The 16,462-nt window shown below is 40.5% G+C and overlaps 1 protein-coding gene across 2 annotated transcripts in view; it reads right to left on the bottom strand.

Moving 5' to 3' along the window:
• Positions 1-16,462, bottom strand: part of TMCC3 (transmembrane and coiled-coil domain family 3) — a 132,848-nt gene that overhangs the window by 32,254 nt on the left and 84,132 nt on the right. Inside the window, exon 1 of one of the 2 annotated variants that reach the window (XM_066550148.1) lies at positions 12,548-12,705. The exons of the other annotated variant lie outside the window; for it this stretch is intronic. Within the exon in view, the coding sequence (XP_066406245.1) occupies positions 12,548-12,625 (78 nt within the window). The 5' untranslated portion in view covers positions 12,626-12,705. Of the gene's footprint in view, positions 1-12,547; positions 12,706-16,462 lie in introns of those variants that run through there. 2 annotated transcript variants of the gene reach the window in all.

The following is a 16,462-nucleotide window of genomic DNA, read 5'->3' as shown; positions in this document are numbered from 1 at the left end:
AGTTGCTGTTTATAATTGTTCAGCTGTGAGTTACCACACTGATACTGGCTCAGGACATATCCTCTTTTGGGATTCCCTGGCCAGTGTGAATTACAATAGTAACACGTATTAATTATTTTTATTCAAAATGTTAGTATTTCAGTGGCTAAATGGATTCTACTGTTGCATGTAACACCATGATTCTAGCCAGAAGTCTCATAAATTGAATTGACTATGGTGCTTGTAGTGCTGACAGAAGAAAGCTCAGCATAGTGTTAGCCTAAGGAATACTTCTGAGCATTCACTAGTCAAAAAAAAAAAAGCACATCTGTTGTGAAAATGCCAAGGGGTTTTTTGCATTGGGAAATGAGCTGTTGAGTGGACGACACTTTGTACCTTTGTTAACATGACAGTTTCCTAAATCTTATTGTTCTTGCAAAGCTAATGACAACATTACCAACAAGACTGACCTCTTTGCTCCAGGAAGAAAAAACATTTAGAGAATGATGCAAGTTTATCACAGAAGCCTCAGAACTGGATCTTGATATTATGCTAATAACAGCAGTGAATGGTGCAAGGCATTGCACTCTAAAATCAAAGCTTCCCCAAATTTAGCAAAGAGTAATTATTATAGTAATTAAAGATATTGCTTCATGTGTTGGCTAATAAAATCTATGGAAATTTCACTGCTCCTTACAATGGAATTTCAGAAGCTCAGTTCAAAGAAAATATTTCCAAGCTGCTGTCCAACCTTAAACCACACTGATACAATGGTTCAGTATATTATGACATGAGACTGATCAAAATCATAGTGGAAAAAGAATTTGTTATCATTTCCAAGTCACTAACCCTACCTTCACTAAAGTATGTATTTATCAGTCCATCATACTGTTAGTCACCAAAACAGCCACATCATAAGCAACTTATTTGGCCATAAATAGAAAGACACAGTGATAAATTTGAAATAAGGATTCAGACACAGCTATTACAATTTTGTCTCACTAAACCATGAGAAGTTCACACCCCTAAGATTAGCAAATTATACCGGATGAAATCAGACAGAAAAATTTCCTCTTAAAAATAGAAATTAAGGGACTTATAGCAATGTGCACGGGATATAAATAAAGTGAATTTAACTCTATATGACTGTGCAGGTTTTGGCTGGGATAAAGTTAATTTTCTTCACAGTTGGCTGGTATGGGGCTCTGCTTTGGATTTGTGCTGAATACAGGGTTGATATTATAGAAATGTTTTTGTTATTGCTGAGCAGGGTTTACACAGAGCCAAGGCCTTGTCTGCTTTCTGTACTGGCAACAAGGCTGGGGTTGCACGAGAAGTTGGAAGGAGACACAGCAAGGACAGCTGTCCCCAAGTGACCACGGGGATATTCCATTCCACATGGCATCATAGTCACTATATAAAGGGAGGGGAAAGAAGGAGGAAGAGGGGAGGCATTCAGAGTGCTGGCGTATGTCCTCCCAAGTAACTGGTGGGGCACTGATCTCCTGAAGATGGTTGAACACCTGTCTGTCAATTGGAAGAAGTAAATTAATTCCTTGTTTTGCTTTGCCTTTGTGCAGCTTTTGCTTCCCCTACTGAACTGTCCTTATCTCAGCCCATCAGTTTTCCAGCTTTCATCCTTCTAATTCTCTCCCACTGGAGGGAGAGTGAACAAGCAGCTGCCTGGGGCTTGGTGGCTGCCAGGGGTTAAACCATGACAGAAACATTTTAAAGCCATCTTATCAGGGAGTCTATAAAATAATCATTGGCCTTTCTTTTCCCAAAATCAGATATTCTTGCAGTAACAATAAGGTAAATTCAAGAGTCCTCTCCTTCTTTCCAAGTCACAAATTTCTATTTTTTCACCTTTCTTCCTTTACATATAAAAAAAGCAATGGGAAAGGTAAGGTAACATCCTGTACTGCCAAATTTCTGAACAATCAGAGACCAATGATTTTTTTGCATAATGGCAAAGCTGGCAAAAAGACAGTGGTTTTTTTTAAGTTTTCCTAAAACAATTATGCATAAGTGAAATGAAGAATCAGTAATTTTAAGAATGCACTATGTAAGAGAGAGGGCCAGAATATTCTTTTGCTTTTCTGCCTAAAAGAACTTTAAGTCCTACTCAGAGCAATTTGGCACAGATGTCTAGATGTTCAGTACATACATCTAGTTCTGTAATGCATGAAAAACAGTGAAAGTTGCATCTTTTATGCAGTGTTTGCAATATTCACTGCCACAGCTATTTAGACTAGATTTAGTCTCAGCCAGCTTCAGGTATGCAGCTTTAAGTGGTGTAGAATGAGCTTCTTCAAAATCAACAGAGATTAGACATATCACTGCAATTGCTTTCCAACTCTCAACTACAAAGAGTGTGCAACTGCCTTTGAAAATGCCCAATTTCAAACAGTTACACAAGACTTGCACTATTTGGGGGGAAGAAGCACCTACGGCATATAGTCTTAAAAGCTACTTGATGTAGAAAGCAGGAACATGCATTCACTGTATATTTTTAAAAGCCTAAAACCAGTAAGAGGTGGTTTTTCCTTAAGTATCCACTCGGATGGCTAATGATTCTGAAATATGTATCCTTCACAGTATTTATCCTCACTCCTGCACATGCTGGAAGAAACCACACTCTCTTCCGAGAGGTTAAATGACTCCCACCATTACACAAGGACCGAGAGCTGTCACAGTAGCGTGAACCCATGTCACCAGAGCCTTAGGCTATAGTTGTCACCACTGCCCTAGACTTCATTTCAAAACGTAGATTTTCTTCAAGGAACTCATTGAACTTTATCCTTCTCTGACATTAAGTGCCACACTGCATAATGACACTGTACACACAAAGATTATTCTAGCTGACTCTGTCAAGTCTAAACAAAAGTAACTCAAACAAGGCCTGGGCTATTTGTTCTAAAACACCACAAGTGGGTGTATCTTCATTGCAAGAGAAATTCCTCAAAATTAAAGAGCAGTTCGCATATAAGCTACAGTGTAACATACATAGTCACTAAAAACACCAAGAAGTCTCACCTAAAATCTGCATGAAAAGTGGCAACATAGGTCAAAACATCTTTTGAAAGAACAATTTGTAATTTCCTGCACTCAAAGCCCAGCTTCCCAACTCCCAAAAAATATCATAGCTTCTGGCATCAACAAATACAAACCAAAGTTTGGCACCGAGTTTTATGGAGGTCACCAAAGATTTCCCTCTATCATTTTCAGATCAAGCTTTGTTAGGTCATAGGTCCTGTCTAATTCACCCTCCTGAACTCAGCTGCTATTGATGCCCTCTGGTTATCTGGTGAAAAAAGAGAAACAGAGTTCCTTGGAGGCAAAAACAAAAGCTCATAAAAGCTATGGGTGCACATTTTTCTACATTAAATTTATGCTGCAAGACACAATGATGTCCCGCAGGTAGAAAAGCATCGAAACCAGTTTTTTAAATATCAGCAACAGAAGATTTGCTCAATAGGATCTCTCTCTGCACTAGAGAGAGGATACCATAGGAGTTAACACTGGAAAGACACAAAGGAATAACCTGACAATGGCATACTTCCTTTTATGAGTAGCACACCTAGCTCTTACAGACAGTAATGCTCCTTGGTGCTTCCCAAGACAAATTACTCTTAACCACATCCATATAGTTTATGGGAACAAAACACGCAAGAGCCAACAAGGACAGTCTCAAAATTTCTTCATGTAACTATTGGCAAGCAGAGGAGACCCTCTCACTGATTGTCAAACTTTTCACTGTCTTCACTATTACCCTTTTCTTAAATCTTCCTCAGGTCTTATTTATAAATGCTTTTGCTCTCTCTCTCATCCCCAGCCTTCCCATGCCTCTGTTGAATCTAAATCTCTTGCCCAGGACAGGAGGAGCATAACTCTTGTATAGATCACAGGCCCTCACCAGAAGCAGCACCATCTGCCTGTGATGATGCTGTGTATCACAAGGGCCTCGTCACCCACGGCAGCAATTCTTCAATGTGAAGAAAGGGTTCTACTGCAGAGACCTGCACAGAAAGCTGGTCAGGACAACAACATAGGAGTGTGGCAAACTTGCTGTAAACCTTCTGTGGACCCATTTTAGCAGACCCAAAGCCTGGGCAGCTTGAATCAGCCTGCTGACATTTACTATCTGGCTTTAAAAGAGACAATTAAGAATATCTTTTAAACTCTTATTTTAGGAGAAGGCTGTAATTCTTCTTTTGTTCATCAAGGTGAAACTCTGTAATTTGCTCCAAAAAAGGACTGGATACAGGTGACAAGATGTAGTCAGATTTCTTCCTAAAGGCATGTCAGGAGAGGGGAATGAAAAAAGATAGGCTCTTTCCCTGGATAGGCATGGGAGAAGAAAGAAATTAGAAACCTGATGAAGTGAAGAGACACTTTACTATTCTGACAAAACGTATCAGGGACAGCCATGACACAGGATTATGTTACTCCTGCCGAAAGCTCTAGTAAAAGAAAGATTCCTAATATAGTAAGAGCCACACAATCCCATATAATGCACGTGTATCAGTAGCTGAAGTAATATCAAGTACTGAAACATTTTATTTTCAAGTCATCTGTGTGGACTAAAGAAGGGGGGAAAGAAAATTACACCTGGCCTTTGGAGTGGGCTCTGTTCTGAGCAGCAAATCCATTTTAGGCTAAGCACATGAAATCCCACCTCTGTTCCTCTCTCCATCATGTTTCCCTGCTATCTTCTCCTTTCCTTGCTATTGCCCTGAACATGTCCAAAGCTGCTGAGAGCTAGTGCTGCAGACTGGAGAAGCAGCTGTGAATGAGTAAACAGTCAAGTCTTTTTCGGTCTTTCTTGGGTAAGAAAGGTCCTCACACCTGACCTAGGCAACTCTTATTAATAAGCTCTGTTAATTTAATTCTTCTAACACTAAATACCTCTTTCAGACTGGTGCTGGGTTTGATCCTAGTCAGTTCCAAAGCTTCCACCTGTCCTTGCAAACTTCAACCAAAGCTCCTTGTCAACAATCATCCAAAACACAGTCAGTACCCACTGCAGTCCCACAGCCAGCTCCCATTTCATATTAATTAATTAATTTCCTAGGAAGTGAGGGTGAAGCAGTGAATCTTAGCAAGTCCTCAACAAACTTAAAGTACATTAAGCTCTACTGCCCTGAATTAGAAAAATGTTAAGAGTCAGTTGTAATTGGTCTGTCAGTTTGATCTTTGCACATCACTCACCTGTACAGACATGCTGGTATAAAGCAGCACATTTTCTGCATATTTATATCATTTTGCATTTGAACAATGAGCACTAGCTGAATTCTAATTTCTGTATTACATGTACTGGAATAACTTGGAATAAAGGGAGTGAATGCAGTAAAACCAGAGAAACCTGCTAAATTAACTTACCCTAACAAGGCTTCTTTTCTTGTAACAGTAATTCTTGTAGTCTAGTTTAAAGCCCACTTAGAAATTCCCTTATATTCAATAATCCCAAGAACCCAAGACCCTGACTCCTCACATTTCCTGTAAACTGTGTTACTTGCTTTTTAGGTGGCAGTAGGCAATATCAGGTTTGGTTTGTTTATTTAAGAATGGAAGTCTTATACCTCCACTAGCCCTACTTAATGCTTTTTCTAACCTTACAAATCAAGATCTGTTGTATACATAAACTAACTCCAGAGCATTGCCATCTTCCCCATCTTTAAAACACCAACTTTCATCATGATGCAAAGGCTTGCTTTAAACAGGAGGAGCAAGTCAATTTAAAAAAAAAAACCTTATTCAGGGCTTGAGAAGCCAATAATGTCGTAGCCTTTTTGAAAGCCATACTTCAACTAACTTCAACCAAAAAGAAAAAAAAAGAAAAAATCACATGACATAGATAATTAGAGTGTTTAATTGCTGCAGTCCTTAGATGCACACAGAGTGGCTGTTCTTTTTATCACAGTTTTGCCAGGAAACTAAACAGGTTTCCATACATTTTTAGCCAAACCCACTACAAGATCATTTATTTACAAAGCAAAAACAAAGTTAAAAACCCACCTACACCATCCTAGTTTAAGCTAAAGGAAACTGTAATATCAACTGGAAGCAACATCTCTCATCCTGTAAAGAAGAGTTAATATACAGAGAAGTCTCCATAAGTCCGTTCTAATTCATCTCAAGATTGGTTCCATAGGCCCCTGATGTTAATCAGAAGTTTCCAAATGATTCAGCACTACCTGAATCACAGATTTATTTTAATTCAAGAGTACACTGTCAATTCTTTGCATCCCCAGCATAACTTCTTCATCCAGAGATACTGAAACAAATATTTACAAGGAAGGCAACTGTTACACAAACTGTACACAAATAGGAAAAGCCAAGGAAAATATACCTACTATAGTAAAGGTTAACAGAGAATTATCAAGAATTGATGCTAAATACTTTATATCAAAAGTCCTTTGAAATACACTGTCCAATACAGAAGTAAGTAAGAAAATATTAGTACCAGTGGTTTCCAAAACTTCTGCTCTCTGAAATTTTATCCAGTTGCAACCCCTAAACAGGACAATAACGAAGTGAGCAAGCTCTCAATATTAAGCTTTTCTGTATTTTTTTTTTTGAAAACAAAAAGCCTAATTTCAGCTTTCTACAGTAACAAATGCTTTAGAGGAGTTCTCACTTGCTGAGTGTCTGGTAAGGTTCAAGACATTCCAGTACATTTTTGGTCCCATATGTGAAGGCTTTAGATCAGCAGGTTAATTAATTTGTGTCTTGCATATTAATCCTCCCTCTTTCAGACTACGGGAAGAACAGAAAACTCTCAGTAGTAAACACTGCAATGCTCTTTTGTAAAGTCTCTCCACCTGGATATATAAGTGGAAAGGGAGAATTATGTTTCACCATTCCTCAGCACTACATAGAAATTCATCTCCCACACAAGTCCTTCCCAAAAATCATACTTACTGTGGGGGTGAAGATGAAAGCTGCATACTTGCTAATGTTCCCAAAAGAACCAAAATGGGACAATGTGCAGCAGGAATCTTTTAAATTTGGACAAGATTAGATATCAAAACCACCAAAACCTTAAAGGCTCAGCCCCTGTGCAGACCTAGATGGTGCCTAGTGAAAGCCTTACCTATGGAGATGATGACAACAAGCAAGGCAGGGATCTGGAGCTCATGCCATCCCCCAGCATCACTGCTGGCAACCCGACTGAAGAACAATTACACGTCCTTCAAAAGGAAAGCAAATCAGAAGGCTGGCAATTTTCCCCCAGTGACTTTTTTTTATACATATACCTAACATTTAAAAGGCGATAAGAATTCCCCAATCCTGTAAGCAATACCATCCACTGCAATGAGGATGGATCAACAGCACAGCAAAGGAAAGTCTCTACAGTCTTCAGAGATGTGAATTCTTCCGGTGAAAACCAAAAATTATGGAAGGTCTAAGTATAAAGATTCCAAACTTAAAATCAGTTTAAACCTTAGAAAGAAGATGCATCCTCCATTCTACTTAATGTTTTAAACTGTCTTATTGGGTTAGGGAAAAGATGAAGTGGGTGAGAACACAACCTTTATAGCCTATAAAACTACCAAAGAGGTTCACCTTGCAGGATCAGGGGAGCACAGCAATGCTAAACTAAGCTGCACAGAAACAACTTCCCTTTTGTTTCATTTGACCTAACATTGCCCTTTAGCTTTTAGGTGTATTTAATCCCAAAACTCAAGGAAAAAAAAAAAAAAACCAACAAAAAACCCAACTTTGGAAACTTTCTAATATTCCTTTCTGGCACTAGGGAATAAAAAAGTAAGAAGTTTCTTAAACAGTTCTAAATGGACAAAATAATCAACCGTTTACTGTTTTAAATGAACAAACCAGGTTTTTCTTCAGTTCTAACAAACTAGTCAGTCTTTCTTATTTCCAGTTCCCCTGGATCATGCAGGCTACCTTTTGACAGGTTTCACACATTTCTAATTACACTGTGGATTTAAAACTAAAGCTTGGAGGTCCTAGTAAAACTGTCTCATGAAATTATTTTTGTCTTATGTCCAAACCTGAGGGAACTGTGGGCAAAAGTGTGTATAAGGTCTTAGAGCACAAGAGGAGGGAGGTTTGTTTACAGGTTAAAAGAGCCCAGAACAGGCATGTCTTCCACAGTGATCTTTGTATTTAAAAGAACACCAGGAGATTAAATCTCCCCATCTCCTAAAACTGTGGGTGGAGTGGTTTTTTGTTTTGGTTAGACTTGGTGGGGTTTTGTTGTTCGATTTGTTTGCTTTGTTTGTTTTGGTGGAGTATTCTGTTTGGGGTTATTTGTTTGTTTTTAATCCTTTTAGGTTCCTTTATGTCATTTCCTCCAAACCTACTGAAGATTTTAAGAAATAAAGGGAATTCAAGGACAGATGATGAAAGTGATTAGAGGCTTAGAAAGACACACATATGAGGAGGGATTATTAAAGTCTGCCTTGCCTATAGACAAGATCAATGGGAAGGATCATAAGAGAGACACAGAAAATGAGAAGAGACATTCCACAGAATGCTTTTTCATCAGCAGAAAGGAAGTGAATTTCTGGGCTTTTTTTTTAGTGTAAGCCTTTTATATGCGTGATCACGTAAGAATTAAATAATCCAAAAAAACCACTGATTCTGCTGCTAGTATCACTAAGACTGAAAGAACAAGAAGCTTGAAATTAGTTTCTCTATTCATTAATAAACAAACCACACCTGTTCCAGGTAAGGTTTGTGTGTTTGTTTCAGATAAAGGAAGGCTTCTTACAATTCTGTTTTCCACTAATAAAAAGAAAGTTCTGAATAAGCTCCAATGTGCAAGAAATCAATTGGGACTTCTCAAACGCATCTGGTACTTGCTAAAAGCAAGCAGACTTCTACATAGACTGCTGATGGGTTGCAGTTAAGGAATTTATGTGTTTTAGTTGTACTGGAAAAGGACTTTTCTCCTCCAAAGCCATACATATAAATTTATAGTCCTGATGAAATGCAGAGGGTTCTTGTTCAGTAATGGGTAAGACATCAAGAGTGAAGAGCAATGTCCTGATCAACAGATTAAAAAAAAAAAAAAAAAGAAAAAAGATAGCTTTAACAGACCCTTATAGAGCCTTGAAAGGCAGTCCTGACACAGTGCTCTTGAAGTAAAAGTCAGCACAGTGAGGCACAGGTTAGCATAGCTAGGCCAGTTTGAGCTTCAGGAATGTGAATTATTGCAATTGCATAGACCTCTACATGGACTTACTGATCAAGAAATATAGTGTGGCCAGAATCTGAACACCCTAGTCTTCCACAATTACTTACTGCAAAATCAAGTTCCTTAAGAAAGCACTATGACACTTTTTTAAACTATCCTGCCAGTTACATTCCAGCAAGAGCAGTACTTTGTTCAGCACAACTAAAAATGCAACTCCTGTTCCCAAATTGTTCTACTTCATATCTTAGGTCCTGATTTTGAATGTTTTTCAAAGATTTGTTTTGAAGCGTTGCAGGAATCAGCTAGAAGTGGATGTTAAGCACAGTGAAGCTGCAGCAACTGGCATTAGCAGAGAAGACAGGAAATGTTTTGCATGGCTGTATTGTCCATGGATTTCACCTACACCACCGGAGCGATCTGCAGTAATCCAGATTATAGTGACCAGATACTATTGGCAAGGAGAGGCAGGCAAAATCTCCTGGAAGGGCACCCTTCCTAATCTGGAGATGGATGATTTTCCAGAACTAAGGCAACTACATGGCTATAAATCTGTACCCATCACATAAAAGCAGAACTGTAAGGCACTAAATCCATTACACTTCATGTAATAGTGGTTTTACACCCCACTCAGTACTGCTGTGTATGGCATAGCTGGACTCTCTCATGATTCATCCAAGGAAGAGAACATCCAAGAAGAGAGAACAGCCTCTCCTTCAAAATATTTGGCCTTCAGCAGCAGCAGTGACTCTCCTAAGTTAAGAATGATCCAACTATACCTAAATAAAGTATTTCCTCTCGTTCAGCCACTGGGAACATCACACAAAATGTGACATTTGGAGAATTATTAGCAGAACCCACAATATCTTACACTTCAAACGGCCTCAAAGAAGAAGGTATTGAGCAGACCTGTTGCAATACACTGAAGAAGCTTTTTGGCTGCAGCAAAAATATTTAAATCCCCTTGGACTCTACATTTTTAAACTCCGAAGGCTGTATTTACAGTAAACTGTTCCAGCATATCTGCAAACTAAATTTAATGCTGCCTTCCTACAGTATACACAATAGCAATTCTGGAACTGTCATTTTACCTGTCCAATGAAAAGGTGTCACTTTCTCATAAGGAAAATCCTTAGCTGGTCTTGGAAGACGTGCAGTAACCTATAGGCTGGAGAATTCCTTTAACACCCATCACCTAAAAACTGGACTCAGTAGCCTATTTTATACAGACTAGAAGATGCAGCTTCTACTTTAACACCTCTCTTTTCCCCAGACTTTATTAAATGGATCTCACCTTACTTACAACATGTCCTATCCTGCTACCAAATCCAGCTCCAAGGTATTCTTCACACAGCAAGCCTCCCTAGTCTGCTCAGGCTCTTGAGAACCCCACCACCAGCTCTGTATTGTTGTGTCCATGCACTGCATTATTCTTCTCCATCCATGTTCGAGAATGGCAGCTTTAACTTCAGCTGCTCTGATAATTTTTGTTCAGTCTCTAAATAAAAACCAGCATTCTAATTTCTTGCTTTTTTTCTACATAATAGCACCAGTTCTTGCTGCTCCAGTGCGTGACCATTTCTACCCCTATGGCTAAGGCAGTAAGAGAAACATTGAAGTTATCCAAGCAATTTACCCAGGAAAAATTCCAATTTGTCTGGACTAAGCACAAACAGATTTAATACAAGGTCTTACCATCATCTGGAACATACAACATGCTGCTACCATACCTAGCAATTACTTTACAAGTTCTGTGATATTTGACACAACTTGTAAAGCCCAAACCCTGGAGCATCACAATTACATACAACTCTAAACTTGTATAGAGTTGTATTTCCAGCCCTCATGGTCACAGGAAGGGAAGGGACACTAATTCTGATTAAAAGAAATCCAAAATCAGACAGAAGACCAATGCTATTTTTAAATTGCCTTAAACATGAGATTTTTTTTTTAATGTCAATACACAAGTACAATAAACAACACAGCATTAGCCATGATACTTTATACTTTTAAATAAAACAACTAGAGTAGGGAGTAGAGTTTAACCTTTAAATATGCCAAAAATTATGAAGATATGCAACTTTTCTCCGTGGCCACACTTAGGTAGGTAGTGACTATTCTTACAGCAAGACCAATGAAAGAGAAACTAATGAGTTCAACTTTCAACAGAGAAGAACACAGGAAATGCATGACTGTTAACTCAAATATGACTAGCATGTGTCATATTCACCTTACAGTGTAGTGTGAAGAGCATTGTAGATTCCAGTAGTAATGCTACAGTGTATAGGGTTACCTATTTTTAAAATATTTCATTATTCTGAAGCAATCTGAATCACACCATCTCCTTTTCATCACTGTGAATTAATGGGCAAGAGGGATGGAGAATACTGCTAATGCGCAGTACTGGAAAATAAAACACCCAAAACCCAAAACCTTCACCCCAGTCACCTCCCAGAAAAGATCTAGCCTCACAAATAGTTGATTCTTACACTTCCAACCATAAAGTTCATTTGTTGTCTGACCCAGGATCTCAGCACAGAAAACAGAATTTCTGCCAATATCCCAAGTCAGCTAGAGCAACCTTGTTTTTCCTTTCCTGCAGTGCATGGGAAGAAAGAGCCACTTTTTACATGTTTTTGAACTGAACATTTAGGCAAGAACTTTAAACTAAAAAGCAAAGTGCCTTCATCAACAGAACACCTACCATAAAAGCTACTAAATACATGAAAGGATCACAGCTTTGCCTACACATGTTTATGTTTATATATATACCATATGAACCAAACACAAAAATAAAGAAAGATGAACTTGCCAGGAGACTACGAAAAACTATTTCATAAAGCCATACATCATGGATATATATTTTATTCTTACTTTATCCCTACAACACACAGGTGCACTTTTTCTGTCAAGTTCCATTCCTGCCACAGCCCTCTTTTAACTTCATAAAAGGAACCATAATAATTCTCTGCTGCCAGATACAATCACCTGCTCCAGAGTTTATTAAACAAACCTTGAGAAACAGAACCAAGCCCCAGTATTCACCACTGTGATCGAGACAGTTTCACGGCATTAAATCATCGGCACTGTTGACTCTGGTGAGTAAGTTCTCTATTACACTTGTATCCCTTTGGTTTCGATTGCGGGGATACCTCGAACATTGGTTTCTATGAAGTCAATATCCAGTTTCATTTCATTTTCCTATACCAAAAAGCGTTCAGAGCATGAACGTGAAAGAATCACATAGGAAAAAACCTTCCCTTTAGATCGTCAGCCTAGGAAACGCGGAGACCTCACGGGGAAAGTGCTGCAGGTTGGCGGCTGCCTGTCAGAGCTCGGCACCCCAATCCCCCAGGCAGCCGAAGCGCCGCCGCCGCCCGGGTCGCCGGCTGTCTCCCGCCTTACCCTCGTCTTGCGGCGCCGGTGCCGCTCCGGGTCCGAGTACGTCCTGTCCACGGCGAGCGCCGTGTCGCTGCCCGGCATGCTTGTGCGTGTGTTTGCGCTGCTGCTGCTGCTGCTCTGCCCGCTGCCCCACGCCGGGCGCGGTGCCGCCCAGGGCCGCCCAAGCACCAGCCCCGCGGCCGCGGGACCGAGCGGGATCGGGATCAGGAGCGGGGCCGCCGCCGCGCGGGAGCGCCGGGCACGCCCCGCCCGCAGGGCCCCGCCCGCACCGCGGCCGCCCCGCCGCTCCCCAGCCCGACCGGGCCCTCCGCGCTCCGGGTCCCGCCGCACGGGTCCTGAGGGGGGCCCGGCTGGGGTGTCCCCCTCCTTCGAAAAAGGAAGGACGCCTGCGAGGGGAGGAAGGTGGGAGAGAGCTTAGCCAGAGGGACTGGGCCAGAAGTCCCTTCGTTTGTTTAATTTTCAAGGCCGTCCTGTCTGAGGGGACAGCCGGAGCTGGGACACGATGATATCCCAGAGAAATGGCTGAACAGAGGGATGACAGTTCCTCCCGCTGACTGCTGCTGGTTTGGGTCCGATCCAGGTCTTGGAGGGAGTTACCATCAAGCAATCTCGACTTGCCTTAAAACAAACCTAAACCCTGTGGTCACTGTGAAACCTCCAAAGCGCAGCATATTGTGAACCTAAAGGTTCAGAAGTCCAAAGGGGAAAGAAAGGAAGAAACCAGAAGCATTGCGTTGTCAGTTTTGGGCAGACTCACTTGTAAGGTTTTGACTTTGGCAGCCTAAGGTACCCTGGACACAACCAACACTGCTGCTTGAAAGCCCTTGATACCTATAAGCTTTCACAATAAAATTGTATCAGCATTCTGTCAAACCAACTAAATAATCAGAGCTTGAATTTTCCAAAGTGTTCGGTAGAGCAGCACAGCAACCAATTCAGCCTCATTTTCTGCATATTACCTATGTGAGATAAATCCTTCAATGTCCTGGCACAGGGGAGCTTCAAACCATACTTCTGAATGCTCAAGGAAAACTTGTTTTCCTGGGCATGTGTATGCCAATGCACTTAAATTCCTAAGAGTTGAGTGGAGCTTCTGACTGATCTTCACATTCCTCTTCAGATTTTCTATGCTGAGGAATGCATTTAAGTGACACTTAACACATTTTAACCCACTGAAAAGTGCAAGTAAAATACTGTTTTATAATCAGTAAGTAGTAGAGGAAATGTATTTCTTTTCCTTTCTGAAATAAACAGACTTGTTGAGTTACCACTGCTAATTATTACACAAGTAAATATGGAGTTCCTTCAGGCCAACTCTTGCAGGAGTAGCAGGACTTCACCTTTTAGGTAGAGTTGCTCTCATGCTCATGCACAACTCACACTGCTTTTTTTCTCTAGATGGAGACAGCAACAGTCCCAAGGCATGTGGGTATATAAACATACTTAAATATCAACATAGTTAACTACCCTAGGAGGACCTTGCAGCTTTAAGAAAATGTTTCCCTGTTGCCATTTGTTTGTTTTATTGGAATCATATGTTCCAACATAACAGTACTGTCAGAGGTTAATTATCTGACATGAGGACCTTGATAGTGTTTTAAAGTAATGAGGTCTTCATAAATAAAGGACCTGGAATTCTAAAATAAAAAGAAATACTACAAGACCTCACCTTCTTGGCAGGTGTTTCATCTTCAACTCTAACACCAGTTTTAACAAAGTTATCCCAAAGTAAACAATGAGTGGGTTTACTAAAGGAAGCACTATTTTCCTAATGCAGTATTCAAAGTACCAAACTAACACTAGATACTGCACACAGATGGTGACTTGCCACCCTTCCTATACTTCTTATGAAGCTGAATGAGTTAGCTGAAGTTAAAAGGCTGCTGGGAAAAAAGCAGAAATAGAAACTTTTTTCAGTCCTTCAGCTCAGACATGAACATTAATTCATGTGCCAGAGAGTGAGGAACTCCGGAGGTAAATTGAGTAAAAAATTAAATAGGCAAATTTTGTGGGGCTTGGGGTTTTCACTGAAGAAATAATTGTGTATTTCCAAACAGGAATGTGTGGTTTTCAGCACCTAGGATGAAACACCCTTATTTCCTCAGAAACTTTCAGGGTTTTTTTAAAGTCTTGCCAGATGTAGTTGATCAAAGCATAGAAAGGGTAAGCAGTTGGAATAGGGACACATAAAATACTGCAACTGCTTGATGTTTTAGTAATAGAAGGCTTATTATAAATCATACTTTATTCAAAAGTTTAAGAGTTTTATTTACATATCAGCCTTATTTAAATAGTAGCAGCAGACTAGCCACAAAATGGTGAAACTTCTCTTGAAGATAAAAAGAGGCAGGAATATGCAATATATATTTAGAGGTAGTATCAACATGCAGAGTACTATATTTACAAAGAAAGCTCTGTCCTGATGTAGCCTCTAAGAAGAGAACATAGTATAGCTTGTTTGTAAGACCCCAGGGTTGCATTAGTCACACCTTCCAAGCAAGCCTGTGGATCTGTTGCTTGGGCACTGCTCTCAGTGGTGCATACCAGAAACAGCAGCTCCCAGCTCCTGTGCCAACAGTGAAAGCCCTGGCACTGGCAGCTCCTGGAGGAGCTGTGACCACAGGACAGCAAGCCAATCCATTGGGAACAACTGCTGCACACAGCAGCAAGGTATAGTGGAGGACAAACAGCTGCTTGGGTGGAGACATCTGTCCCATGGGTCAGGAGAGTCCTTCCACACAAGCTGAATTAGGAGCCATTGTAATTCATTGTAATTTTGACAGTGTCTGCAGGTGCAAACATCTAAAGAAATGGTTCTTTTCATATGTTGGACTTAAATCATCTGTGTCTTCAGAATTTATGTCAAACTGTGGTGCAATGCAATTCTCTGACCAAAGGCTGCTCTTTTCCCCCCTTTATCTTTCCTTCTCACACATGGGCCACTAAGTCCTTCCTGAGCTGGAGCAGGAGCAGGTTCTTTTCCGATGGCACATTTGCAGAATGCATTTCATATGGCTTGGCTGAACAAAGACCACCTGCCCTCCTCTTGCACACACAGCTGGTTTGTACAGCTCTCCTTCCTCACTCCAAAACAGAGACGTGACACCCTGAACATGGCAGAATACTGCACAGCACAGTACTACTGAGAGCTTCACTGGGTACTTCTCTCACTCTCATTTTCAAAAGCCCACAGAGTTTAAATAAGTGTTCTTCCCACACACTGCACCTGCTCTCTACTAAACCTTAACTCCACTAAAGCAAATTCTTCCAGATAGCAGCAAGAGCATGAGCTGGACTCACAGTGACTCTTAGATAGAAACGGTAGTCCAGTTTCATTCTCTTATCCTTTGTTCTTCTCTGAAAGCATTTTAAACATTAATTTCTATTGCTTAAATTAATGATAAAATGTCAAATCATTCCAGCTGTCCATTTTGCCAATTTTAAAGTTCAAATGCCTCAAAATCCCTCACTGAGTGCCCAGCAGTCAGTGCCCATTCTTTTCCAGTCCTTCCCCTCAGTTCAGCATGCTGGCTTGATCCACAATGCTTAACTCTTGGTATTTACATTTTGCCTACCTTATTAAAGTGACCTTTTAAAGAGTGATGCCTATTAGGAGCAGAAGGTCTAGTAAAGACTTATGATCACTGTACAAGAGTATTCACTACTGTATTTGGTTTTCAGAGGGACAGACATCAATACTGCAGTTGCCTGTATTGCCATGTTTTAGGAAATTGAAATCTCTGGAGGTGCAGCAGAGGCACTGACCAAAGGAGACCTATCAGCTGGAGCCTGAGCTTTCCCAAGATGGTTCCTGTCTCACTCTTCTCTTCAGAGACTGCATCTTTGCCATCCATTTTTTGCCCCATGACTATGTGTAATGCTTGCACAGCAGACATACCACTCCCACCTACAACCTAT

Source organism: Molothrus aeneus, chromosome 5 (assembly GCF_037042795.1).
Source record: "Molothrus aeneus isolate 106 chromosome 5, BPBGC_Maene_1.0, whole genome shotgun sequence".
NCBI lineage: Eukaryota > Metazoa > Chordata > Aves > Passeriformes > Icteridae > Molothrus > Molothrus aeneus.
The sequence above is the reverse complement of the archived record's forward strand: the minus strand, read 5'-3'. Positions and strand labels throughout refer to the sequence as shown.